At 39.0% G+C, this 27,794-nt stretch overlaps 2 protein-coding genes across 3 annotated transcripts in view; both read right to left on the bottom strand.

Moving 5' to 3' along the window:
• Positions 1-376: 376 nt before the first annotated feature.
• ADAD1 (adenosine deaminase domain containing 1) lies at positions 377-10,539 on the bottom strand. The gene is made up of 11 exons (XM_059826915.1): positions 10,359-10,539; positions 8,717-8,893; positions 8,121-8,288; positions 7,503-7,571; positions 6,830-6,955; positions 6,184-6,307; positions 5,804-5,974; positions 3,875-4,101; positions 2,224-2,461; positions 1,565-1,697; positions 377-490 (listed from the first exon to the last, which is right to left on the bottom strand). The coding sequence occupies exons 1-11, from the start codon at positions 10,537-10,539 to the stop codon at positions 377-379; spliced, it is 1,728 nt and encodes a 575-aa protein (XP_059682898.1).
• Positions 10,540-11,893: 1,354 nt separating this feature from the next.
• BLTP1 (bridge-like lipid transfer protein family member 1) overlaps positions 11,894-27,794 on the bottom strand; it is a 117,046-nt gene continuing 101,145 nt past the window's right edge. For both annotated transcript variants that reach the window (XM_059827004.1, XM_009811688.2), the window contains 14 exons: positions 27,312-27,515; positions 27,018-27,197; positions 24,061-24,198; positions 23,436-23,693; positions 22,124-22,274; positions 21,689-21,846; positions 20,988-21,180; positions 20,576-20,793; positions 19,708-19,959; positions 18,933-19,136; positions 17,298-17,492; positions 16,267-16,401; positions 13,443-13,608; positions 11,894-12,498 (listed from right to left, as the gene is read on the bottom strand). In XM_059827004.1, the coding sequence (XP_059682987.1) occupies positions 12,282-12,498; positions 13,443-13,608; positions 16,267-16,401; positions 17,298-17,492; positions 18,933-19,136; positions 19,708-19,959; positions 20,576-20,793; positions 20,988-21,180; positions 21,689-21,846; positions 22,124-22,274; positions 23,436-23,693; positions 24,061-24,198; positions 27,018-27,197; positions 27,312-27,515 (2,669 nt within the window). In that variant the 3' untranslated portion in view covers positions 11,894-12,281. The remainder of the gene's footprint in view (positions 12,499-13,442; positions 13,609-16,266; positions 16,402-17,297; positions 17,493-18,932; positions 19,137-19,707; positions 19,960-20,575; positions 20,794-20,987; positions 21,181-21,688; positions 21,847-22,123; positions 22,275-23,435; positions 23,694-24,060; positions 24,199-27,017; positions 27,198-27,311; positions 27,516-27,794) is intronic.

Genomic DNA, 27,794 nt, shown 5'->3' with positions numbered 1-27,794 from the left:
TATTAAAAAGGCGGGGAAAAACAAGAAATCAACACAACAATCCTGAAACTAACAGGAAAAAAACATGTTAGTAACTCCACCGGGTAGGGGCGTGGGAGTGGGCATAAGGGAACAGAAACAAGGTGGCATTGGGGGGAAAACCACAACAGATTTGCAAAGCTGTTAGATACTCCTGCCTGTGAGAAAACATCAACTTTTGGAAAAGACTAAACTGTGACAGATGGTTTAATAACAGCATTTAAATTGACAAGCAGCAGCTCTGGAATTACCTTCTTGCTGCAAGTAAGAACCCTATAGTTAAACATTTTACTAATCAGAATTACATTTTACTGAAAGAAATCATCCAAACTGACTTCACATACAATCCGCCTCACAGTCAGTCACTGAACTGTTCAATATGTGCAGACTTCACAATCCAGGATCCATAACTATGTTGCTCTAAGTAGCTTTGCAGCAAGTTTTTAGCCTCTTGGTACAGTTCAGATTGAATCTAAAAAAAAAAGAAAAAGAAAGATCTTGAAAGATCGTTCCAGAGATCTGTGTTCTTTATCACCAGCATAATATGCACAAGCACAAACCTTGCAGAAAATAATACCTACCAATCTTACAGTTCCTCAGTTGATGACAGTGAGAGAAAGTGTTACAGACTCTAAAAACATACTCTTTTTGTATGTTTGGTCATTTATTGGGAGGCAAGAATTGTTCTGTTAAACTTTTTTTTTCAGCATCTTTTCAGTTCCCATAGTGACTTCACACAGAAAATAAGCATTCACTATCATTCAATGCAAATCTAAACACATTAACAAACAGTCAATTAGCAAGCCATTCTATTTTAAAGTAGTTTCTGAATTATTTAAAAAATTATCTCTTGCATGGTCTGACAGGAGAAAAAAAAAGATAGGTACTTTATGAAAGAGTAAGTTTCACATAACAATTTAGGAAATAAAATATATCTCTTGAACCCAGGAGAGGAAAAACCTGGAAGAGTGCAGAGAAGTAAGATGAGCACACACATTTCCAAGTATGGACAGAAGTGAGCGAACTGTGTTTACAGCAATCAAGAACCACTGTAGCTCGTTTAAGTAATTTCTCTGTATTTTTATATCAAAGGAAAGCCTGGGACCTAATGCTGTCTTCCAATGAATGATTCCTACTTTGCTACTCCTCTATGACATAAGAATCCTTCCACAAAACTGTGGTAGAAAAATGTCTACATATGTATGAAGCAAATACAAAAATTAAGATTGAAAACAGACTAATGAACAAAAAAACCCCAACCTTTTTAATATGAAACTATCTTATGTGAGGAAAATGGCCAGCAACCTCCATAGGCTGAGACAAAACATGGCAGATTTTCATAGAGAATGTTTCAGGATTAACTCAAGTAGAATTAATCTACTGAAAACAGCAATTTCAGACATTCTCAAGCAAAGACTATAGGCAATAAAGGAGATCCAGCTGTTCAGGTGAAGTCTTCAGCAAAATAGAAAGTCATTCCTGGCTATCAAACCAGCTTTGAGAGTAGCCATTAAGAGACTAAAACTACCCCCCCATACCAGCTTACCTTAGCTTCATGGTATGTTGCAACTTGAAGCAAATCACTCCGTTCTGCTTCCTTAGCAAGCAATCTGAAACGACTAAACATTGCTGCCTTGCAAAGGCGACTTGCCATGTAAGTGCCACTTTTGAATGGTGAACTATAGTCAAAATGAAAAAATAATAATAAAACTCAGTAACAAATACATTACAGGTGTATTGCTTTGATCATTACAGGATGTTTTTTCCCCCTCTAATGCTTTGTGAATACTATCATATGATTCTACTTCCACCTTCAATGAGCAAAGCCAATGCAAATCAGCAGCTGTGAGAATTTAAACAAGCTGACCAAAACCGGTTTTTAAACTGGAATTCATGGGAACTAACATGATAATTGGTTTTATGTATTGTGAGAACTAAAACATTCGCTACAACATCGAACAGAATAAAGATATGTCAATTCAAAGAACTATTTCGTTTCATATCTTGGTATCTCGCTGTAAAGTTACATGATCTCTAAAAATACATCTAATCATAGGATGCATTCACCTAACACAGGAGAGAATCTCTCTCATGTGGGTAACACTGTGGCCTCCATGCATAGCTTAAAAAATTAATACTCCGATGAACCGGCACAAAACAGTAAGGCTAACCATTATTTGCAACATAATGAAGAAAAATTCTAACCTTTCAGTGGTTTTTCCATTTAGCCCATCCACAACCTCCAGTGATGCATCTGACAATGACCAATTCAAACTAAGAGACCGCTGTTTAAAGTCTGCTTGAATTGGGTGCGCAGCATTCACCAAGTAAGTATGAGATCTGTTGACCAGATAAGGCATGGGAAGCTTTGATGTAAGTGCATCATCAACACGCTGTTTTATAGCTATTTCTAGCCCTCTTGTATCCTTGCAATTTCCATTTCCTATTAAACAAAACAAGACCAGTCACACCTAAGTACATCGAATTAAAAAAAGAAACTAAGAATGCAGATGCTTCCATTGGTCTACATTGCATTCATTTTTCTACACAAAATTTACATTTGGAAAAATCAGTTCCAATATTCAGTTCCCAGAAAAAAAATAATTATTTCACATTTTCTTCTCCAGAGGCATCATTATTTTCATTTGATGCCTCCTTTTTGGAACGATTATTCTTCATCAGCTCTTTACATTCCTTGCAGAAGGCACCATTAAAATAGAAGCTGCAACACAAACTTTGATGTTCTAGATTAGAAATACACCAGGGAGTTTGCCTACATTACTCCATATCCAACACTATTTCTGACTGCCTACTAAATAGACATACTTTGGTTCATAGCATCTCAAGGAACAGTCATAGAATTTCTACTAAATAGAAGGGCAAAGCACTATAGATGATTATGTTTACTTTGAATACCACTTAAGTGAGCATATGGGAAGTTTTTCTATCGCTTTCAAGTAGAAGTGCCCAAACTTCCTCGGAAGGAACAGGCAGGGATTCACCAATTCTTGCAAGATCTTTTGGAGCACTTCAAAAACCTTGTTCTGTGTTAGAAAAAGAAAAGCTGCTACATCTTCAATGTCTGGGGAACTCAGACATCTGTGTACTAAGACTCATAATACAAATACCGAGAGGAAGAAACACCTGAAAACCTTCTGGGTAATACCCATTAATTTAATTCCACCACATAAATAAAAGCTACTGAAATGAGTTCTGGTAACAGCATGGTCTTTCTGACTGCCACAAATTCCTGAGAATTCACTCTCACCTTGCTAATCCCTATTCCTCATCAAAACATCTATTTGCATTAACCAGTACAAAGCGGGGGGACACACAACACGCAGACCATGGACACAACACAAAACTGAACAAAGAGTTTCCAATAGAGCTCGTAAGATACCCCAGGGTGAAACTGGGCATTTTCAGTTAAATACTGGCAGTTTTTCCACCACTGCTCAATTCTACAGTTAAGTGACCAACATTGTCACCTTAAAGTCACCATATTTGACTGAACAGTTAACACAGCATTTGTCATACTTGGTATTTTCTCAATATCTGAAATGTAATTCGTTATAAAACAATGCTGAATTTCTTCTGTTACTCTAATACATACTAAAGGAAGGGCAATGTGGCAAGCTAAAACAAAACCATTATGACAAAAGAGGGAGCCTAACTGCTTTTTACATCAGGGCATTTCAAAGACGAGTGAAAAAAAATATATACACTTAGTACTTTTTCAGAAAAATACTGTAATTCTTTAAAGAACCATCCTGGTTTAGTTCATGTTTTATAAAACGTAATCAAACCGGAACATGAGAACATACAAAAAACCCACCGAAGTTTGCGTTAAGCTTACCTACAAGAATACTGTTGATGTACACTGGTTCAATGAAGTGACTCAGCAAGGCTCCCTGAATCCCAACCACTTCCCATTTTGTTAATTTGTCACTAGCTGACATACTGCTTGCTCTAACAGTTTTAGGTGGGCAACAAACACTTAGGTAAACCTTGCCTTCTACAGCAACATGGAGACTCAGTTCTTCGTTCGTTTCGTAAGCAGATATAGACTGTGGATTTAGATGTCTAAAGTAAGACAAGAAAATGAATTTCATTGAGAAAGTACTCTAATGAGAGATTATTATAAAGTGGTATCTCATACTGTTTCTCAGAAAACAATTATCAATAGATCTGAGCCTTACATTATGTTTAATATTTGTAAATTTTGGAAACACCACATTCAGCTGCTCAAGTGACTAGAATACCAAAATCAGTATTAAATAAGAAACAGCAATTCAACCTAATCTTAGCCATCACTTGTGCAAACATTAAAAAGGATCAGCATATGCTGGAAACAAGCTATCGCCTTGTGTCTGCTTACACTATGACAGAAGTTACTTGGAGGCTGTTCATCTTGTGAAAAAGCAGCTGTAAGGTTGTTAATCTCCTTTAAAACGTAACTTACACTGCTATTCTTCAAAATATTTAAAACAAGCAGATGCAACATATTAGGGAAACAAAACAATGATTCTTCTGAAGCAAAACATAGTTCTCCCCCTTAACTAAAAAGAGATAAGAAGTTAAAGCTGGAAGTTTTGAGCTAACTCTTCCCAATTTTATCATAACTTACAACGCTATGATCAAAGGTGCTTTTGCTTTACTACATTATTATAAAGCAACCATTTAATTTTGGCTTAAGTAACATACTACCACCTGTTAATAAGTGGCCACATCTTGCTACTCAGCGCATTCTTGGAAGTAGCTCCCTTCTAAAAACCATCTTTAAATAACACCATACATAAGCAAATCTAGTGTATTAGAAAAAAACACTTCCCAGAGTTTGCCTCAAGAGGGCACACATCAGAATGGACAAAAAGCAAGAGAAAAAGTGCTGAATCTGTGATCTGCCAACCATTGTAGAGTAGCTCACAAACTGCATCCAGTCTCGTCAACCATTTCCTTGTAAGAGCAGGCTATGACACTGAAAGTAATCTAAAACCTTCTGCAGTTCTAACAGGAGGGGCTCCCCCCGTCAGCACAACCTGCAGTGAACTGGCTGTGCCTCCAGTTCACAACTCTGCCTTCCCTACACCCCAAACACAGCACGAAAGCAGCTAGCTGTCTTGGGTATAAGAAAAAGTTATGACTGTGCGACTTTCAGGGACATTACTGCGCTGCACCACTATAAGGGACACAAACGAATGTTGTACATATAACTTGGTGAACCAGTGACTGCTGCTGTTGAATGTCAAAACTATTAAAAAAAAGCTTTCAGAAATTTAACAAAAGTTAGAAGTGTAAAGATAAGCAAGCACAAGAGTGTATTTGTGCCATCAAGTTTCTCTCATTCCCTTTTTTCTACAAAGCAGAGCAAGAGCCTATTGTTTCAATTCAAGGCTTTTTATATTCTACTCCTGTGGTGCAAAGGACGACATTAAGCCACCACATCCACTTGCTCAGTGGTTAAATTAATGATTTATTAGTATTTTAATAGTTATCTGTGGAGGCGGGTTAACAGATAAGCAGGTATCTGTAATAAACAAAGCATTGTCCTAAAGCTATTACCCATGTATAAGGTTTTTGAATCATCGTGTTAAGCTGTATCTCATACACTTACCACTACCACCTTGTACATTAATGCTTCCAAAACATGAAAAAAATTCAGAATAGCCCCTCCCCCGTCTTAGAAATGTGTAACAATGCATATTTTCCACACTTACAACATGTTTGTCACTGCAAACAAATTAATCTTCCACTGCAACATCTCTGAAAATACCAAGGTACTTACACCTGTGATTTTAACTGAGCAGTTCCTTTTGGAAGCTGATTCATGTAGAGAAAGATAGTTGTATTTTGCTTTAGGGTAAGCAGCTTTGAGCCTGTTGCTGTGCAAAATACGGATTTCTCTGTCCTCGATGGATTTTCATTATAGAACAGCAGAAGATGTCTATAAAAATATCTAAAGAAAGTGTTAAGTAACAGTAAATGTGAAAAACACTACTTTGTTTACAAATACATTGGCATTCACATTTAATTCACGTGATTTGAAAATAATCCACAAAGTACTAACTATAAAATGCAAGGGCACTTACATTTACATTTGCAAAAGTAAAATGGAGAAGAACTGGCTGCAAGAAAACTGCTAACTATTTGTACCCACATTCTCACCTAAGTAGAGAACGTCTTGCAGTAACAATGGCATGGCTGTCATGCAACACTCTTCCACAAGGTTGAAAGCACTGACTGTAATTACATTCTCCTGTTCCCAGAGCTACAACTTCATGCTGTCCACCTAAAAGGAAAACATTTATTTTTATGTGATTGTGGTGGGTTAACCTTGTCTGGCTGCCAGGTGCCCACCAAGCTGCTCTCTCACACCCCCTGTCCCCCACCAGATTGGGCTCGATGACCTTAAAGGTCTTTTCCAACCTAAATGATTCTATGAAAAAATAAAATGAAAAAGCTCACAGGTCAAGATAAGGACTGGAAGATCATTTGCCATTTACCGTCATGTGCAGAATAGACTCAACTTGGGGAAGATTAATTTAATTTATTGCCAATTAGAGTAGGCTAGTGAGAAACAAAACCAAAACTAAAAACACCTTCCCCCTACCCCCCTTCCTCCCAGGCTCAACTTCACTCCTGACTCTTCTACCTCCTCCTGTGACGGAGCCATCAGAACAGAGTATGTCAAAGAAGGAGAGCCACCCTTTACATGTATTTACCAGATGAGAAATGGTTAATCAAGGCTCTCTGGGAATGCGAACAGCCCACGTTTTCCACTCCCCAATACTCATGATGAAAACAGACTTGCCTTTTTCAATGATGAAGGCAGCCAGTGAACTGCCACAACTTTGGTACTCAGGGTATTTGGTAGTCAGGCTGTTAAATACTTCTTCAAGTGTTTGTGAAAGGTTTTGATACATAAGCTGTCTTCCTTCTAAATAAAACAATGAAAGCCAGCAAGACACAAATTTTCAGGGGGAGGGGAGGAACCAGACATGATGAACCCCTTGCCAAATTATAAATCTAAACACATGGTAAAAGCACTACTATCAACACAGGCTTCTGGGATTCTGAAGATTATCAGGATGGACATGAATAAATAAAGGACAAGAATACCTAAACACTTAATGCTTTGATTATTCATGATAATGAATCAGGGATCGGGATCAAGTTTGATCACCTACTGCACACAGTATTTCAAATAAGGACAGAAATGCTGCTTCTATTTCTGTCACTGATTCACCACTTAAATTCAAGCAATTTCCTGAAGTTGTGTCCATTTGTAGAACCAATGGTCAACCTCCTTCTTTAGTGACACTAATTCTTACAGTGTTCTTCAAAGAGTAGATGTTTAAAATAACAGTAACTTCATAGAGATCACTAAATGGTGTTAAAAGAAGAATTTTTTGGAAGAAAAAAAAAAAAGGCAAGCATTTGCTGGGTAATTTGAATCAATAGAGAAAAACAAGACTATTCCTTACCAAAACAGATCCTTGAAACACGAACAGAGTTTGTCGGAGTCTGGGGCTCAGCAGGAGTACAGGGAAGATCTAAGAATTCAACAAAATTTCAAACTGGGATGGACATTCCAAATTTCAAAACATGGATCTCACACTATTTCCAGCAAGTTAAAGTTTCTAATTCTCGAAGAATTTTCTTTTCTGATTTTGAAGTCCTTGTAAGTGTAGAACTATTTAGGCAGCAACCCTCAAAAGAAGATAAACGTTACGGTAACAATTCTTTTGAAAGTAGTAACTCAGTGTTGACTCATAAATGATAAAAATTCAAAACCACTTAGGATCAACTTCATATTGCTGTTACCCAGTGAGTGGCAAACCAAGTGCAACAGCCACAAATAAATTAATTCTTTCAGTATTCTCCACTCTGTGCTACAAACTGATGCGACTCCTAATAAACAAAAGACAAAGGAAAAAAAAAAGTTTCAGAACCATATGACAAATAGCTCTGCCCAAAGGATTCAAGAAAACTGACAGAGGCCCTGATACAGAAGCATTTAATAAAACTACACAGAGATTTTGCATAGGAAACCTTTAAGCCAAGCTTTTCAAGTTCTCATTAGGTGTTGCCAAAATATTTACCTGACTTTTCAGAAGCCTTTGCCCCTCTATGTTCCAAGTTAAGTAGCTCATCAAGAGCCAGTTTAGCCGCATTTAATTTAGATTCCTTCTTGTTTTTTCCCAGTCCAGTCTTGTAGCAAACACCATCTACCACAGCACAAAAGGCAAAATACGGCCGTATGATATCGCCTTTAAAGGAGAAAAAAAGCAGACACAGTTAGTGGAATTCTTTTAAGTTACTTCTATCCACAGCTTTATGTGCTTATATTCATTCCAAGGACAAGTACAAGACAAAAAGACAATTCTAGCAAAATACAACTCAAACCTTTCACCTCCAGAAGAATTTTGGCAGCTTTCACATTATGCACTTTTCACAAAGTTCTGGTAGCAGCTAGAGTTTTATACAACTCATCTGATCAAACCCTGTAGTAAGTAATTACGAGACACAGCTGTGTAGACAATACAGGGGCAGTCAAAAAGCAACATATGTGGAGGGTAGCGCAACCAACAATAAGAAAATGCATCTGTATTAGTGCCATCAATACTAACTGCAGAAATTCAGATCATCTCAAGGATAAGCAAGTATTATTTTACTTAAGAAAAGAAGAAGTATTTACCTGCCACGCTAGTTTCCTTCAATTCAAGTTGTACATGGTGCATTTGTGCAAACTGATGCAAGGCAGATACTGGGTTTATTACTCCCTGTTCGTATCTTGCAATAAACTCCTCTAGGTCTTTCTTCGGAGGAAGTGCTGATAATGGGGGTGCATGGACTGCTTTCAAAAGAAAAAGTTCTGAAACAAAATTAAGAAAAGAACTGAACACACTCTCCAACAGTTTAAATCTGTTTACATTAAATGCTTTTTAGATGCTTCTTAGAAGAAGAAAAAGCAAAAACATTTACTCTAGAGCAGTATTGCTTTATACTGAATCCTACATAAACAATACTAGCAATTCTGAAACAGTGTGTACCTCCTCTTTTAAAAGCATCAAAGCTTTTACTTTGAGTACTATCCATTAACCTCTGGATACAGACAGATGTTACATGTAAATACAACATATATTCCCCCTCCCCTCCCTCACAAACCGGTGATCAAATTAAAGTTGCTAATGAGAGATTCAAAACAATGGAGCATGTGGTTTTTCACACAAAACTATGAAGCAGTGGAACTCCCTGTCATAAAACACTATAAAAGTTTTAGCAACCACATATTATTCAAAAAGCCAGTAACTCATTCAAAGAAAAAGAAACCCACCCACAAAGAGCTGCTGAATACAGAGACAGCACCTCTGGCTGAGGTGGCCAGGAGAAAACGTGGGGAGAGCTGCCACCCCATACCCGCCCTGACCCTGCAGGTCCCCCCCACGCACACAATTAACCACACTGGGAACCAGGACAGCGGGTGGGTGTATATTTCATCTGTCCTAGCACAGAGCCCTTGTACTCTTCAGAGGGCAATGTGAACCTAGTTAGTCAAGTCATAAGAGACTTCCATAAATTCTGAGAAGCAGTCCTGAGGCAAACCCACACTTCGGAGTTTCATCTGAAAGACAAACTCTTCTAAGGAGCACGCTGTAACTAGACAGTTGTCTTTGACTTGGAGGTCTCCTATAGAATAACCAATTAACATTTCCTGCAGCATCTACTTCTGTGAAGGATCGGTGTGTTCTTTTAGATTTAAGAGAAAAAATGAATTTTTTTTTCCCTGTACCAACTCTAGGATGGGTGGAATCTTCAGCTTCAGGGTTGCCATGTATTCGGGCACAAGTATCTCCCAGCCAAGAAGAAATAAAATAAACTGTTACCTCCAGGTCTCAAAAATAGCTGCCTTTACTTCAATATAACTATTCAAAGAGACAGAATTCAAAATACATCCTGGGACATCTGCAACTGCAGTTAAAACTTTTCTCAATGACCTCCACAAAAATTCATGCAGCAGTACATATCCTATATTCTGTCAATCTCTACAGCACTTTTAATGTGTAACTTAGAATTTGTAATTATGAAACACTGCAGACTATACAGCCCACCCTACAACAAATCTCCTACTCTAAGAAACTTCCAGTACGAAAGGACATAGGAAGAAGAGCAACAAGTTCAAGCAGATGCTAAAGAACTCATTTAAGAAAATACAGTGACAAGAAAAAGCTGCAGAGGGTTGCAACCTTTCAAAAAAAGAGAAAATCTTGACGATACTTTCACTAGCATTAACAGTGTGTTTTAATAGCTAATCCCAGTGTATGAACTGAAAATTATACCTGGATTTTGCGTCACCTTCGGTACACTGCACCTCTCAGAAGGTGGAAGTTTTGGCCTTACAGCCACAGGCTGAGAAAGCTTCTTTAAAGGCGGCTGCCTAGGAGCCCGAGCTGGCAAAGTCTTCTTCTGAAGAAAGGTGGGTATTCCAGCACTCTGACACCAGCCATTACTGCTAGTCATTTTTGATCAACCTAAGTAAGTTTAACAGTAAAGTGACGAGACGTTAGAGACATGCTGCAAACTCCAGTTTTCTTAGTTAAGCCGTGTCACAAGCGGACTACCGACAGCCAGCACTCTGCTTCCCCACGGACTGGGCCGAGAGAAGCGAGACCCAGCGCCCTTCCCGTCCCTCCCTTCCCAGCCGGCGCCGCCATGTTCAAAGCCCCTTCTCCGGTCAGTTAACCGCCTTCCCGCACGCTTTAAAGCAAGACTTCGTGGGGCTCTGCACCTCCTCCTGCAACCAGCTCCGAGACGACCGCCCAGCCGGCTCTGGAGGGAGCGAGGCAAGCGCTAAAGCAGCGAAGCAGGTCCCCGTCAGGTTCCCAGGACGAGCTGGAGTTGAAGGCTTTGGTACCTGCTCTCCTCTCCTCCTCCTGCGCTGTGAGAAGACCCGCAGCTGTGGCCGCCCTGACCGTCCCGCTGCGGGCGGAGCCGCAGCGCTCACACCCGACGGCACACGCCTGAGGCGAGCGGAGGGACGAGGCGCCCGCCGCCCTGAGGGAGGGGGCTCTAACAGCCGAGGAGCCCGCCCGCCGCCTCGCAAAGCCGTCCCTCCGCGGCAGCCCTCTCACCGCCGGGACCTTAGAGGCGGAGGCCCCGCGCAGCCCCTCCATTTTGTCGAGGGGAGGAGAGATCCCTCCGCGGAGAGCGCTGCCGCCCGCCACGTGCGGCGCGGCCGAGGCACGAGCGGGCTGAGGCGGCCGAGGGAGGGAAGGCGGGAAGCGGGGGTCGAGCCTCCTCCTGGCGCAACAACGGCCGCCGACCAACCTGCCCCCGCGCTGTCTCGTCGGCTTCCCGTGCCGCCGAGCGCGGCGTCCGGGCGGCACCCGAAACCGCGAGAGGCCTCAGGGGCCGGGATCCGCCGAGCGGGCCCCGCCGGGCGGAGCCGCGCCCTGACCCACTTGCGGCAGGAGCGCGGCCCGGGGAAGCCCCGCTGGCGGGGCTGGGGCTGCCGCCGCCGCTCCGCTCCTGCGGCTGGGCGCCCGCGGCGGGGTGCCGCTGCCCCCAGCTTCCTAGCTGAGGGCACCGGGAGCCCGCCTCGCCTCTTCCCAGCGCCCCGAGGGGAAGGCCGGCCTCCCGCCCGGGCGGTGCGGGGGGGCCCGGCTCGGCCCTGGCGCAGGGCCGCGGGGTCACCTCACAGAAAGGATAGGCGAGGCCAAGTTACACTTAAAACACTTTTTTTTAATCAAGGAAGGTGAACAAAAAAAACCAGCCCTGTACAGTAGTTAAATTTTATTACAAGTGTAATAAACTTAATGATTTTTAGCACTAAGGCAATCACAGTTTCATAAGTTATATATATATATATATAATTTACACAAGTCTACATTGACAAATCAATTACCGGTCACATCAATGAGGGGTTTGTGTTATGGCAAATAAAGTTTATGAAAATTCACAGTTAATCTGCAAGTATTTTAAAGATGCAGGAATCATATTGCACATCATAAAACAGCGGACGCTGAGGAGCAGATTTACAGTGTTCCAGCTATTCCTTCACAGAATGTACGTTGGTCATCATCATGCAATAACTTCAAATACAGAATGGTATCATGTACCACAGTAAACAGTTACTCACAATGTAAGTTTTAAATAGAGTAGAAAAAGCTGTTAGGTTTTTCTTTAAACCATATTTAAATTCTTAAAATATAATAAAACACTTTGATAAAATGAAACGGAATTACAGTTGTCACATTATACTTTTAGTATTCCTCTTTGTCTTTTCCTTTCTTTTCCTTTTCATCCTGTAGTGCAGTACCAAGTTTCTTTATAAGAACTGACAGAACTTTGTCCAGAGGATCCATGACGCCGCGCTGCAGCCACTTCGGAATAGTAGTCCTTGCGTGGTGAAAGCCCAGCTTTTGGAGGATGTAGTCAACACCAACGGGATCAATTTTTCTCCCAGTCCAGGATATTAATCTAAAAAAACAATAAATAAGGGGCTCAATCTCAAATACATGGATATAGCAACTGGTGTTTGTATAAACAAACATCCATTTGTACCATGGTTACTTCTGACCAACTTAAGTCCAACAGGCATTGTTTTAAACTTAAATTTATACAGACAAGCTGAAGATGACCACTGGAACATCCTCTCAAAGTAAGAGGATGCTCAAGGAGGCAAAAAACCAGACTGGGCTGCCTGCAGATCATATTTAAATTGATTTATTATTACTGCTAACACAAAAGGCCACTGTCAAGATTTGTTTGGCCTGGGTTGATGTGTTGGTTTTGATATGTGATGAACGAACACTTAGGTGCTCCAGCAGTGTCAGCAGAGGTTAAAAAACAAACCCTGACACAGAGAAAAGTAATTTTCAGTGACTGAAAGTGTATATTGAGAGCAGCGAGTTGCTGCTATACACTCCTCTCTTTTGTGCTAAGTTTAAACTGCCACATAGCAACTAGTATATATTGCTTTTTTGTTTTAAGGCAACTGCTTAAAGACGACCTAAAAGTGGAAAGCTAAAAATGGAAAACAGCAAGATGAAAAACTATATGGCAGAAAGTGAATGGACTGTTGTAGGACAGAACAAAACACGGTAATCTGTGGTCCTTAATGAGTTTAATTTTACTGTATCCTAATTTTGAAGAGCCTCCAACAATATCTTTAATCTGCGTAGGTTCTAATCTAGAAGTTAACTGATGGAATAGATAATTGTGTTATCCAGCTTTTGGCATGTCCCGCAGCAAGTATCTTTCATGGCAGCACTAATAGCCAAAGGCAAATCTGTAACAGCATCCACGTGATTGATCCTTTTAGGAGCTGAAGAGCATCAACTTGGAAACTCTTGTCGTTTGCAGGGCAGTACCCACAGATAAAATGCATCCACAAAGAGACTGCAGATAAGCCTGCTTGTTACCTGAGCGTGGGTTCCAAATGCCAAGTATTGCACATAAATTCTCTCCAGTCAACTGTAGTGTAAGTAATGCTTTCCTCTGCCTCTTTGTCAGTGGAGCTGTCCTCAAGAACGCCAACGGAGTTTTTCTGCCCTGGACGAGCAGCCAAAATGCGAGGAGGAAAAATTGCTACAAAATGGAGAGAGGAAAAACCCCACACCACTCAGTCATGACCATCTCACTTGAATTCTCTTTGTGCATCATTTAAATAAAACAAAAGCACAAATCTCAAAAAAGAGAGAACCACCTCGTGTTTCAGTTTTACAGAATATCTGGCAAACAATTTTGGCTTGAACAAAGTGCTAGTAAAAATACCCTATGAAAGCTGTAATAAACATTGGATAACACTGGAACGTGGGATTCTTCCTTCTCTCTGCCAGTCCAAAGCATCCATATACAGGGGCTTTCTTCCAAATTCATCTTGGCATTCAAAAAAGCATATTACATTCCATACGCAAAATTCAGACACACTCCTAGTTTAGAATATTCTTTAGATTGACAGAGTAGTCTCTGAGGAGGAGGATGGTGGGGGAAGAGTTAAGCTAAATCTTTGTCCAGAGGCATCAAGGGGACCTGAACCCAACTTTTACTTGAATTTAAGTCCTGGGATACAGAAAAGAAAGAGCAGCTCCTTCTCCTCCAAAAAACATATTTTATAAAATAAAAACAAATCTGAGAATTTGGATTGAATTTTGATTTATTTTAAGATAGCTTGAAAACAGATTTTTTGACAAAGTTCCACCAAAAATAGTTATCTTCCTGTTTTGTTAGTTTCTGCACCTGTTGGACTATAAAGTGCTTTTAGGAAGCACTCCTAGCTCTGTTGTACACAATTACACGTAAACAAATTTTGGTATGGTTAGTTATAAAAATAAACTTTCAAAATACTGAATTTAATGTGTTCTACATCATATAAGCATTACATTTATACATCACATCTTGTTACACCACATGAATAAATGTTACATTTTTCTATACAGTTCAGTAATAAATGCAAACTACTACGTACAACACTGAATTTCACACACACCAGAAAAACAAAATATGTGATTTTCACTGTGGTGGTAACTCATTGTTTACACACACATTACATTACGATGTTACATTACTCTTGTGGCAGCCTTTAAAGTACAGAAATGAGAGTCCAGAGCAAGATTGCTGTGGCAAAATTTGGAAAATCTTAAATTAAGATCAGAAGTTGTAAAACTTCAAATAAGCAGCTTTTAATTTCAGCAATGACATCTCATCTGACATAAGATATAATTACCTAATACTTGCTCTCCACAGCTTCCTGAGGAGGGGAAGTGGAGAGGGAGGTGATCTCCCTGGCATCCAGCGATAGGACGCATGGGAATAGTTCAAAGCTGCGCCAGGGGAGGTTTAGCCTGGACATGAGGAAGCATTTCTTTACCGAGAGGGTGGTCAAACACTGGAGCAGGCTTCCTGGAGAGGTGGCCGATGCCCCAAGCCTGGCAGTGTTCAAGAGGCATTTGGACGATGCCCTTAACAACAGGCTTGAACTTTTCATCAGCCCTGAAGCGGTCAGGCAGTTGGACTAGATGATTGCTGTAGGTCCCTTCCAACTGAAATAGTCTATTCTATTCTACTTATAGTAAATGTAACATCTGAAATCAATTTATCTATGATCAACACCTACAGTGCCATTACAATCTTTTCCAAGTCTTAATTAATTTAGTAGGTTTTAGATACTTGTGGCAATAATTACTTGTAAAGCATTAAAGCCACTAGATGATGACCTTCCCTTCAACATGCAGGTAATCACAGAGCACAGTCAGTCACTCAGTACCGCACTGTTTATTCACCTTAAGTATGCAACAACAAAAATCCCTCTGTGTTCGGCACACTTCACATATTTATCAAACTCACTTGTCTTCAATTTGCTGTTCTTAGCAATATTGCTTAAGAATGCATGTGCCAAATTTGAATGCTGCAGCTGAACATATTCAGGTGGAAAAGTAAAGCGTTCTGAAGTCAGAAATATGCATGTCTTGAAAGAAGGACTGCAATAAAAGTAATGTAGCTTCCTAAACCAGTTTTCATCTGCATATACCATCTTACAAACAGAAAGTTAAACTAAACACCAGGTGTCAAAATAGGAGCAAGATGATGATTTAGAATAACTAGCACAAGCTCATCAGTAGTGGGTAGGGAACAGAAATCCAGGAGTTACGTCTGTTCTCTGCAGCATACTGCACGTAGGTGCTGCATTGGAGGTGACCAAATTGTTTTTGAACAACCTGCTGTACCTACACAGTGGTAGCAAGTGCCACGCAGAGATACTAGTGCAGCTACCTGCACAGTGGTGGCATGTCAGTGTAGCGACACTACAAGGTTTGTAAGTTTTTATGCAACTACTCTGCTTCCAGTCCTACAGGAGCTGACTTAAAATCAGCTCAAGCATTTCCTTAACTATGTTGCACTTTTTGAGAAGTGCCAAAATACCTCTTGGCTTTCAGTCTAAAATAACCCAGAAAAAACTTTTTGTTACTGTATAGTTAATTTTCACTTATCAGTGACTGAAAGAGGTAACTATCATTTCAGAGCATTAAGTCCAGATTTCAACAACATTTAATACTACTTCTGTTATGGAAGCAAAGTTAGGCTTAACTTTTTTAAAATCAAATCCATTTTAACAAGTCAACTCTATTAAAAAGTATGAAAATATTCACTATCAAATAGCCTGACAACTGCAGATTGTCAGACGAGCGTTACCGTATAAATAACAACTTACCTTTTTCTTTTAGATAAGCATAAATAACAACTTACCTTTTTCTTTTTCTTTTAGATAAGCAGATACCAAGTCATGCAGAAACATAATCAATTCAGCATCCATAGTTACACAAATGTGGTCTGTAAATTCAGTTACTACACTGCATTCCACCTTTGGTTTAACACTTGTATCTACAGTCAAATAAAAATAGTATTAATACACTTACAAGTACATACAGTATACATAAAAGTACACAGAATTTTAATACAAATAATTTGAAAATTACATTGCTGTTACTGAACCAGAGACTTTAAAAAGAGGAAGGACCACAATTAGCATCTGTGTTTAGCAGCCTCAGCATTTTTTCTACAGTTTTCCCAACAGAGTAACTTCTGATATTTTATAAAAGATGTTGAAAAAAAATAAATACTAACATGCAGCAACCTTGATCATCTTCAATGTGGAAAGTCAACCTAGAGCAGTATCACTAGCTTGTGCTATGCTATCAATGCACGATTTTAGACAGTAAGAAAAGCTGATAGCAGCTTTTGCTAGTTTGGCTATTAAAAAAAACAACCAAAACCCAACAGGTTGACTCATCTAGTAGTATTATCCAGGATCAGGTACGGAGTAAAACCATAACTGAGCCAGGATAAACACCTACATTAACGTCTTATGCCTTCAGAAGTCTTATTTCCCACCAGTTCCAATTGCAGCCTAAGGGTAACACTTTGAAAACAAGAGCATAAAATTTAGGTTCCTATCTCATATTCCCTTTTTCAGAATGGCCCTCCTCTTTAACATTTAAAAAAATAAGAAAACCAACCCCCTAAAAACAGCCAACTCGCTGAAACGTTCATATTAATTTCCTTTAGTATGTTTTTTCTAGTGACCAGTCTCTAGACTAGATCTTCACTCTCTCAGAATTCCCTCTACATTTTATTATGAAATGGTATCCTTTCTTGCAGATCGGCACTAATTCTCAGATTAAATCCTCTTCTCTTATCAGCACAGTAGCTTTGTATTTAACTCCTCATTTATCAGAAATAGCTTTGGATCAAGAAAAAACAAATTATGTTTACTGCACCTTGTAATGAAGGCTCTTGGGGCTCTTGAACATGAATAGATTTAAAATCCAGCTGCATCCTTGGCAATGCAAAGATGGTTTCAGTTTCATGGTTGTAACTGGAGCCACCTCTGAAGCCACTTAACAAGCTTGAGCTTTTCACTGTTGTGCTGCTCTCTGGGTTGTTAGCATCAACATTGCGAAGCAGGTTTAACTCTACATGGACAATGGGAAATTCCTGAATTCAGTAGACTTTATTACAAAAAGGTTCTTGTCAGCACAGAGGGTGACAAATTTTCACGAAATACATCTCATAATAAAAAGGGGGGGGGGGAATAAGTGTCAGTGCCATAACATCTAAGCACTTCTAAGAATCTTTGTTAGTTTTTTGGAAGCTCGAAGTCCAAATTTTATTCATCTGACCACCCTATCACAACTCTGTACTAGTAATGAGCTTTCAGTTAAGTGAAATATAGACTGTATGGGTTCAAAGTGTGCCTTTTATGTTTGAAAATATGGTAGTACTTAAAATGAAAATAAATGTTTTTGATTAAAACAAGTATTACCTACATTCACCGATTCAACAGAAATCACTGTTGACCAGGAATCCAACTTTGTCACGAGACTTTTACCATAGTACACATGCAACTTCATTTGAATTAGTTTTCAGTTGTTAAAATTGTGACAAGACAAAGAAGTTAAGAAAGGTTACTATTTCATTGTAAAACTGCTGGTGTATGATTGTTAAGAAGATTATATCCTTTATCCTGCTCCCAAAAGGTCAAATCAATCAAATGTTGTTGTTTATATACTTAAATGCTCCAGATGTAGCAAAACAGGGCTACATAAAAACATCTAACAGACAGTGCCTCTATTTGTGAACTTCAACCACTTCCTGTTGTGTCTTTCAAACGGAATAAATATTAGTATAGTATATCAATAATTTAACTTGTTTTTCAAGAAACTATCATCTGCTCATTTCTCACTATATACCATATTCTGCTATTTGCCCTTTCACAGAAATTTTATTGATATCATCTACTGATTCTACGGTTTGTGAATGAAATAGAAACAGCTGTATTTTAAGATTTCTTTTAACGTTATCTTCAAAGTTTTTATTTTCCAATTAACAATGATTTAAAGATAGGACTCAAAATGTTCTAAGGCCTAGAAGCAGCTGAAGGTTGAAAAGCTTTAGGCAGGTGAGTAATTTTCAAGTGTTAGTCGTAAGTGGTGACAGAAGCCTAAAATATATTCCTACTTCAACTTAATCCATAAATCCTTCATATACAGTGAAATATATCCTCATGTTTCAAGATCACAATGTGAAACATGAAAATTTTTTGCATCTAGTGAAAGAGGTAAAGTCTAGAACTACTGCAATGCCAGATACATAAATGTCCTGCACACTAACAGAACATTTTGGCTTTACTTCACAGTTTGAAGTTACTTCACTCAGTAACACTTCCGGCTGTTCAGCATATTGCTATGCTTCATTCCACAGTTCACCATAAGGTTCTCGAGAAGAAACAACTTCCATTATTTCAAATTCCCTGCCCCCTGTAGCCCACTTGACATTTAGCAGCTTTTAAAGAGCACAATGTGCACTGCCTGGCAAGCAAACCAATCCCAAAACTTAACGAACATGAATCTAACCTTCATTCCTTGTGGCTGTAACATAATTGAACCACTCTTTCACACTGGCAACTCCATGTGGGGGGTTTTCATGGCGGCGCCTTGTTATCTTTGTGATTGTCGCCATAGGGCTTTCCAGGGCTCCACACGGTTTGGTGACCATAGTGTTATGGCCCAAATGAAAGTCCAGGGTTTGCACAATATACGTGGAATGTTCACTAGTACCTGCATTGAAGGTGTGGGCAATATGGGATAAGAGAGGGGAAAAAAAAAAAAGGAAAAAGGAGCTTGGTAAGGGTAGTAGGATTTCTGCTTTCCCCCTCCTCGCACAGGTATGTAACATGAATAATTAGTATGCCGGTGGCATTAAAAACTGGTATAAAGCTTGCAAGCAACAGAAAAGTTAAATCCTCAGTAGCTACAGACAGTAAAAATTTCTCAATATGAAGACAAATATCAGCAATAAGACCATCAAAATTCATCATACAGGAACAAAGGACTACATACACAGACATGCAATTAACAAGGCAGACAATCCACTTTGTAGGCATATTATCAGGGGCATATCTACTATATTTGAAAACCTACTTTGTATTTATTCCACAGATAAAGCAAATTGTGGTAAAGATGGAGTGGGAACAGATTATTATTTTAGGTAAGTGGTATATTTTTCGGAAATAATCTTGATTCAGACTTAAAGAAAATAAGTTTTACTTTTATTTCTTCTTACGTTATCAATACATTCTAAAAACTCATTTAAAGGAATTTAGAGAAGTGAGGAAATGGTTTAAATTACCATCTTCCCAAACTTTCTGGGCTTCCGTCCAAAATGCAATATTGGGTTCTTCCAGGTGAAATAAGGCCCATGATTTTGAGCGGAAATTAGGTCCATGAAAACAAGCCAGCGTCATATGGTTTCCGTGCAGGCTCATGGATCCTCCAAACTGCATTCCATCTTCTGGCAATGGCATCTGAAATAAGGATATATGGCACCCAGATACCACTTTCAAAACTCCTGGCCAGTGGCGATGATGGGCTGCATCCAACACTAGAATGTAAACATGCAATAGCAAGAACAAACTTTAGGAAAGAGAAAGACACAGAAAAGATTGTTGCCATATTTATATTTTTAATAAAACATGGAATTACGAGCGATATTTTCTGATCTGTTTCATCTTTGTGATCTAAAGTGGTTGTAGCTTAAGAGTACCTGAATCGATAACTCATTGTGTTCAGACAAATTATGGTTTCAGCTCATGTTTAACAGAAAGAAAGAATAACATCACACTTCCACTGCTACTCAAAGTTGAAACATTTATGAAATAGCTTCAAAGTCTGTTGTGAAGTCTATTTCAACTCTATTGAAATAGTTTGAAAATGGCAAAAAGCATTTTTATATATTTTTAAACAAAAATACATATTTTTAACTTAAAACACAAAAAGAACCTAAGTTAGTTCATTATTGTACCCCAGGTCTAGCAGGGTACTTGAGATATTTGCATTCTTCATTGAAAGGTTATTGCCAGCCCAAATTTACAGGAAAAATGTACTGAAGAAACTATTTCAAGTCAAATAGATATACTTGCATGTATAAAGTTGCTCAGATCAATTTTTGCAATTAAAACATCCAACTTGGGAAGTATACTATTTTTTGTACCACTTACATTGCTCATGTGAGCTTCTCTCTAAGTTGTTGGCCATTGTCTTGGGAGGGAGATAAGGAACAGGTCCCCAAGTGGACAAAGCTCGCTTGCTTGTATCAAACTGCTGAGTAAAGAACTCCTGGAGTTTCATTCCTATTTTTATTAGGTCTGGTGTAGTTGATCTTGAAATCATCACTTGGAAGATATCCCATTTCAAGTCCCCATGGACAAATATCTCGCTAGATATTAAAAATAGCAAGAACATGAGCAGTTAATCTATTTCCTACTGACACTAAAAAAACCAACCACAAAACAAACCCTTTGCTTTCTAGCAGATGCTTACATTTTTGGTTAGCAGTACTGGACAGAAGACATATAGGCAGAATTTGACCTTATCAAACATTCTACATTTTAAACACAGGAAGCATATTACCTTTTATCAGAGATGCTCGAGTCCAAAGCATTATACAGATTAATTTTCCATTCATCCTGTAGTTTAAGATCAGCATTACTGAAGATTCCCATTAGGATACTGGACCCCATATAGTCAACACGTGCTTCAGTAGAACCCATGGTAATTTGAATTTTATGACTGGGCTGTTGGTTTGGGTGTTCAGAAATATGAGCTGAAATAGAACCAAAGCAATACAGAAACATAGCATTAAAGATAAGAAAATCAGTTTTTCCAGTGATATCACCCTTATGCCATCCACATGATACAGAGGGACCGAGAAAGCACTGCTTTCTTCCAGATGCATGGGGAGGTCATGACCCTGGTGAAACGCCAGAACAACCAGCCTCCTTACAAAGCCAGTTTTGCACTTCCCAGACCACAAGCACTTGGGAAATTCTAGGAGGAGCTGAAACACTATCAAATCTTTCAGTTGCCATCTGTCCAGACAGCTGAAGGGGGCTGGAGGGTTGCACAACTAGATAGTGTAAGTTTAGAGCAACCCTGAGATTAAATCAGCCCCTGATCAGAAGGCTATCCCTTCAATTCAAAGTGTGTTTCATAGTCAGAATGCACAAGTAAGAATCCAAAGCTTTTATATACTAGCTGGTTCACAAAGCGAGGTACTGTGTATATTCTTTAGTTTTTCACATTTATTTATACCAGGCAGCTTTCCAACTTACCCACCATCTCCAGGGTGTTAACATCTATGGTACCTCCAACAACTCCCCCTCTGGAGTCCAACTGTGATCTTCCCAAGCCAACCGACATGCTAATTTCCCGATCTCTGCTACTACCCACAGATAGACGACCCTGGCTTTTCAAACCACTGGTGGTCCACCTAGAACAGAGGGGAAAATAGACAACAATTTTCCAGGCTGTCAAAAGAGAAACTGAAAATTATTTACTGGAAGCAGTAAATAATGTGGTTTAGGCATATGTGACTTCAGGATTAAGCATCTACCACTATTCATGAGGGGCTTCACAGTTCAAAACTGAAAAAGTTAGGATTTTAAAGCTAGAAGACAACAGGCTGTTAACAGTATGTGGGGAAAATGTTTTTTTGCCCCAAGACAACACTGTCTGTTAAAACATGCTTGATCTTGTTTTATACTTACGTAGTATTGCCCATTACATTGCTCATATTCATTTGAACATTTAATTGTTTTAGGTTCATAGCAAATACAACCAGTGTTTCCCAGGGTGTTCCTTGCTGGCTTCCAGCTTTATTTGACTTATTAAATGGAGTTGATGTTTTTGAGAGAGCATCTAAACAAAAAAGTAGACAAAAATTCAAATTACTCCACATGCTAGGAAAAACCGGTAGAATATATCCATTGTACATATTACAAAAGGACAGACTAACACCATATGTAAGGAGCACCACAGAACTACGAGTGAGGATAAAGTGAAAACTAGAGGATTTGCAATATGTGTTGCTTTAGTTGTCATAGAAATTGACTCATTTTACACATTTATTTTTACTAATATCTTTAAGAGAAATTATTTTTAATTTGCAGTCAGTCATGCAAAAGCATATTTTAGATTATTTAGCTGTTTAAAAATACGAGTGTATTCAGAAAATGAATTATTAGTATTTGAATATTCAGGTAACAGTTATATGCGCAAGTGCCAAGTCAGAATTTCAAGTATTACGGTTTTCCTTGCTCTTCTCACAAAAATCCTGGCAATACTCTTACAACCCTCTGCAAAATTGCATTTCCTATCAACGAGCCACTCTACCAGCCATAAATCCTTCTCCAGCTGTGTCTTCTCCTAAAAACTGTTCATATATAACATCTTGCTTGCGTTCTAAATAGACAAAATACCTGTTCGTTCTTTTCTCACAGATATTTTTCTTAGACTAAAATAAGTACTATACTTCTAAATCACCTATCTATATCTAATGTCATAAATACTCCACACAGCCAGTGCTATACTGCTATAAGATAGAATACAATAACATTTGTAGTAAAAGAAATTGAAAGTTACTTTATTTCTTATATAGAAACTACCCTTATTTAGACCTCTTAGTATGGGCCCAAAGTCTCAGATGAAATGAAATAACTGACCTCACCTGTGAGCTGTGATACTGACCCTCTGCTAAGATCATAGTAATTGCTTAGATGAGAATAGAGAGCCAAGAAGATGACAATGCAATCAAATTAAGCTGGAGAACTCATCTAATCCCAGCTAAACAACTCCTGCTCTACTAAAAGAAACTGCAATTTTATAGAAAGTATGCTAACAAACTACACTTTGATTCATCCATTTCAGACATTTTCCCTTCTCTAAGTCATTGACTCTCCACTCCCAGGCACAGTGGAAAAGAATATTTTATGGTTGATTTCTACAAAGCAGTAATGACATACTTTTTTCATACAACTAATGGAAATACTTTAAAAACTAAAGAAATCATTGTCTACTAACCTCTCTGAGGTACTGAAGAGTCAGACACGCTCCTGGACCTTGTAACAGCTGGAGACTTTAAGCTATGAGACGCTGTCCCAGGTGACATACTGCTGCTTGCATTATGTTCACTAAAAACATTAGGTGACTGTGCCATGTGTGTAAATGAAGCAGACTGGCAGGGCTGCTCCCACGTCCTACAGTACGCTTTCCGTGAAGATTCAGGAGAAAGATGCTGGCTTACCCCTTCAATTGAATCTGGTGTTCCAGGACCTGATGCTACTAGAAGAAAAAGCAGCACATGAAAGGAAGAAAAACTATTTCATTTTTGTTTAACAATATCCTCCCATATACTAAGAAGTATTTGGAGAGCATCAAAATATATTTTATTTATTGTAACTAAAGATTTTCTACTGTCTTCATTAATATAAGCTCTTTAAATAATTCTATGACCTACTTGAGAAATTTTCCATTTCTTCTTTCTAGGATTTTCTATTAAGCATATTAGTGACTGCATACAGAGTAAATTATAATACATTTATATCTAGTCACATATGTAATAATACACAGGTAATAAATGTTTATAAAATTCCTACTATAATCCCTTGTACAAAAAGGTTTCTCACGATAAGAAGCAGTATCTTACCTGGCAGATTTATTGTTTGATCACCTAGGAAAAGCCGTCTAGCAATGCTTCTCCTATACCAAGCCCTTGGAAAGGCTAGAATCTCACTGAGTCGTCGCATATCATATTTAAAAGAAGCAGATCCTATATCACAGACAGCTGAAAAAGATAAAAAGCATATACACACAACTGTAAACTCTCAGTAGTAACAGGTTTTGGTAACCAAATCTAATTAATAGGTGTTCAATATAGTGCAATACTTCTTTACCTAGCAATATAGTCTCTGCTGTAATGAGAAAACCGTTTTCCTGAGGTGTTGCAATTTCTCCAAATCCAATATTACATACGAACACATTTCATAAAGGCAAGGTGGAACCTAAGAATATAACTGATGTTGGGTCCTACTTGTATGTGCCTCAGACTCCTCACCCGAGGGCTTTAATGGCAGATTAATCACAACCATTCTGCTGTTTGCCCAGTAAACCAGGATTCCGTGTGCAGTGGGGGGAAATAAATAAATAAATAGCAAATCTTTAAACCGCACTTTTACTTCAAGGTTCCTTGAGTATTCAGGAGTCCAGCTCTCCCTGTAGCTTCATAGGCACCAGGTTGGCAAGGTGGTGAAAAGTGACAGCTAGTAACTGAACACAGACTGCAGAACTACATCACCAAGTTAGACATGCAGCAGTGCAGCCAGAGTTAAGAGAATAACACACAGCAAACATCAGACTGGAAAAAAAAAAAATTAAGAACACTAAGAAGGCAGCTTGTGACCTAGAAGATTCAGCTGTCATTTTTCATGAGCACAGTATATCATCTCTATAATACCACATTTAATTGCGTGACATAATCCATTTTAACTTTTTTTCCTCTCTCTGCGGGGAGATTGCTTGAAAACTAGATATTTCTTGTTCTCATATAAAAAAGGAAAAAAACGCTGAGTGTTTGTAAAAGATTTTGTCCTATTCAGGTAACGAGAGCTGTGAAATACCTGTTTCTGAAGAGAGGACTATGAAAATGGGTGGTTAGTGTTTATCAAACTAGGTCCAACTGAAAGCTTAACCAACTTTGGGAATAAATTTACTTGTATAATAATAGAACTTTATGTTATCTCTGTCATAAAATGTATTAAGAGAGGAATCAGCAACGAGAATCTGAGTTTGTTCATCTTTCTGTTCTGACGGAACAGTGATGTAAAAGAGCGTTCACACTAGCGCACTGCTGAAGTTCGTTCCCGTGTTGCTCACTCCTGTATGTGGAGAATTATTGAAGCAATACTACATAGACACTGTGGGCAGACTGCGATTGCTTTGTAACTTTAGCAAGCAAGTTCGTGCAGTATAACACATGGAGAAAACACAGCAGAATTCCACCAAACAAGCTGAGAAGAAACCCAGCCCAAAGCCCAACCCTCATACACTTTTTCTTAGTGATTTGTAGTCCCTTCAACTGACTGCTCTAAGAAACATACATTTTTGTATTACCATCGCTCTTTTTGATCACCAGCAGTAAAACAGATTGCAATGGCCATGCTGAAGTGAAATGGTATATTTAGAGTTTGAGGATTTCAAAACCACTATTTTAACTGTAATGATGTGTGACAGTGAGGAATAAATGAAATATTTTAGGAAGAAGGATTTTTTTTTTTTGTGGGAAACAAGAACTGCTGGTATAGCTAATATAAAAGTATTTAAAAGCTAACCAAGCTACTGAGTTTGTCATTGAAATAAATGCCAGGGAGAACAGACTAGCATTACATGTTCTGTCTCATTGCTGTTTATGTAGTCGTGTATTTCTGCACTGCAGTCATACAGACTTCTGGGGTTCTCAAGAAACAGGGTTAAAAAATGAAGGGCATAGATACTGCTCAACAAACAATACTATTCTAAGACTCTAGTCTCTCAGGTACAAAGCTAATGTATACTATAGGATTTTATATCTGAAGAAAAAGATATATTGTGCCATTAGGTGGAAAATAACCACCCTCATCTGCATGCTAAGACCATATAATAAAGTTGATATACTAAGTTTACTACTAAATAATGACTTGGAATCACTTCCTTCTGATAATACCTGACAGAAATATCTGCAATACAACTAAAATGACATGTAACTTAAAGCTGACTAAACACAAACAATTTAGGCTTTCTCTCTGTTGTGGGTTGTCCCTGGCTAATAGCCAAATGTCCACCAAGCTATGCATTCCAATCTCCTGTGGGAGAGGGAGAAACCAGAAGGAAGGCAAGGAGACTTGTGGATTGAGGTAGCAACAGTTTAACAGGGAAAGCATAAGCTGTGCATGCAAGTGAAGAAAAAAAATAATTATTCACTGCTTCCCATTGGCAGGCAGATGTGCAGCTGTTTGAAAGCAGGGCCTCACCACACTTAACAGCTGCGTGGGAAGGCAAATGCTGTGACCACCAGTATCTCGCCCTCCTCCTCCTTTCCCTGAGCTTTTATTACCGAGCACAACATCATATGCTATGGAATATCCCTTTGATCAGTTTGGGTCAGCTGTCCTAGCTGTGTCCCCTCCTGGACTAAGTGGGAAAGAGAGAAGGCTCTGAGGCTGTGCAAGCACTGCTCAGCAACAGCCAAAACATTGGTGTGTTATCAGTACTATTTCAGCCGCAAATTCAAAGCACAGCACCGTATGGGCTGCTATGAAGAAAGTTAACTCCATCCTAGCCACAGCCAGTACAATCTCAAAATATTCAAGGGTCACATTAAGTCACATGGACTGATGCCAGAGATGAGTTTGAGCAAGCCCATTTAGCTACATTAAATGAATCAGGAGGCTAAAAAGGTGCATCTGCAAATAGGTACTCCAAGTACCATTAAAATTTAATGTATCAATCCCTGCTTCACTACAAGTAGATGGCTCTCACATAACATCTACAAAAGCTGCTGAGAGTAAAGTCTGTCAGTGGAACAGCAGTTCACTGAATAGATGAGATTAAAAAGAAACAAGCATTTACCCGATATGTTTATCAAGGTAGTATCTATCTTGCTGGTAGCTTTGCTCGCGGACTGACTCTCAAAAAAGGAGGAACCTCCTGAACGCCTTATTCGTGATAGGCTGACTTTCACAAACTCAAGGTTAATACTCAAAGAATCCTTCCGGCCAGTGACTGAAGTTGGTTCCTCATCCACATTACCTAGAAAGAGAAAGGAAAAAGTTTAATCTACTATGACCCTTTCACATCTTCAGTTCAGAAAACCATGCCAAACTTGAACAGTGTTCATTAATCGAACAAAAACTTGTTCTGTACCTAAGGCTCCTGAACCAGGGGTTAGAACAGTAACAGCAGATTTTTGTTTTCCAGCTCCGTACGGATGGAACACGTAAAGGGAAAAGTCGGACATGCAGGCGGTAAAGCTCAGGCCTGAAGAGCTGCTACTAGAAGTAGTCAAGTCTGACTGACTGCTGCTGTGCCGCGTTCTGCCAAGAGGGCTGCCTAGTCCAGGTGATGAACCTGAAGTCAAAGATTTTTTTGCACAAGTTATTTTTAGTACAAAAGCATTTTCAAACGTCAAGTAATACTGACTGTTAACAGCAATATTAAACAGACCAAATGCACATCAAGTTATGCCCTTGTAGCAGCAATGTAGCTTAAAATGTTCTATGTATTGATGCTAACCTTTTATAAGAGAGAACTGAACTCGCTTAACCAATGCAAGAAAAACTCCAATATACTGTATCTGTGCAAGCTTTTACGGAAAACTGATACAACGTGAAATCCTACTGAACTCAC

Source organism: Gavia stellata, chromosome 19, assembly GCF_030936135.1.
Source record: "Gavia stellata isolate bGavSte3 chromosome 19, bGavSte3.hap2, whole genome shotgun sequence".
Taxonomy (NCBI): Eukaryota; Metazoa; Chordata; class Aves; order Gaviiformes; family Gaviidae; genus Gavia; species Gavia stellata.
The sequence above is the reverse complement of the archived record's forward strand: the minus strand, read 5'-3'. Positions and strand labels throughout refer to the sequence as shown.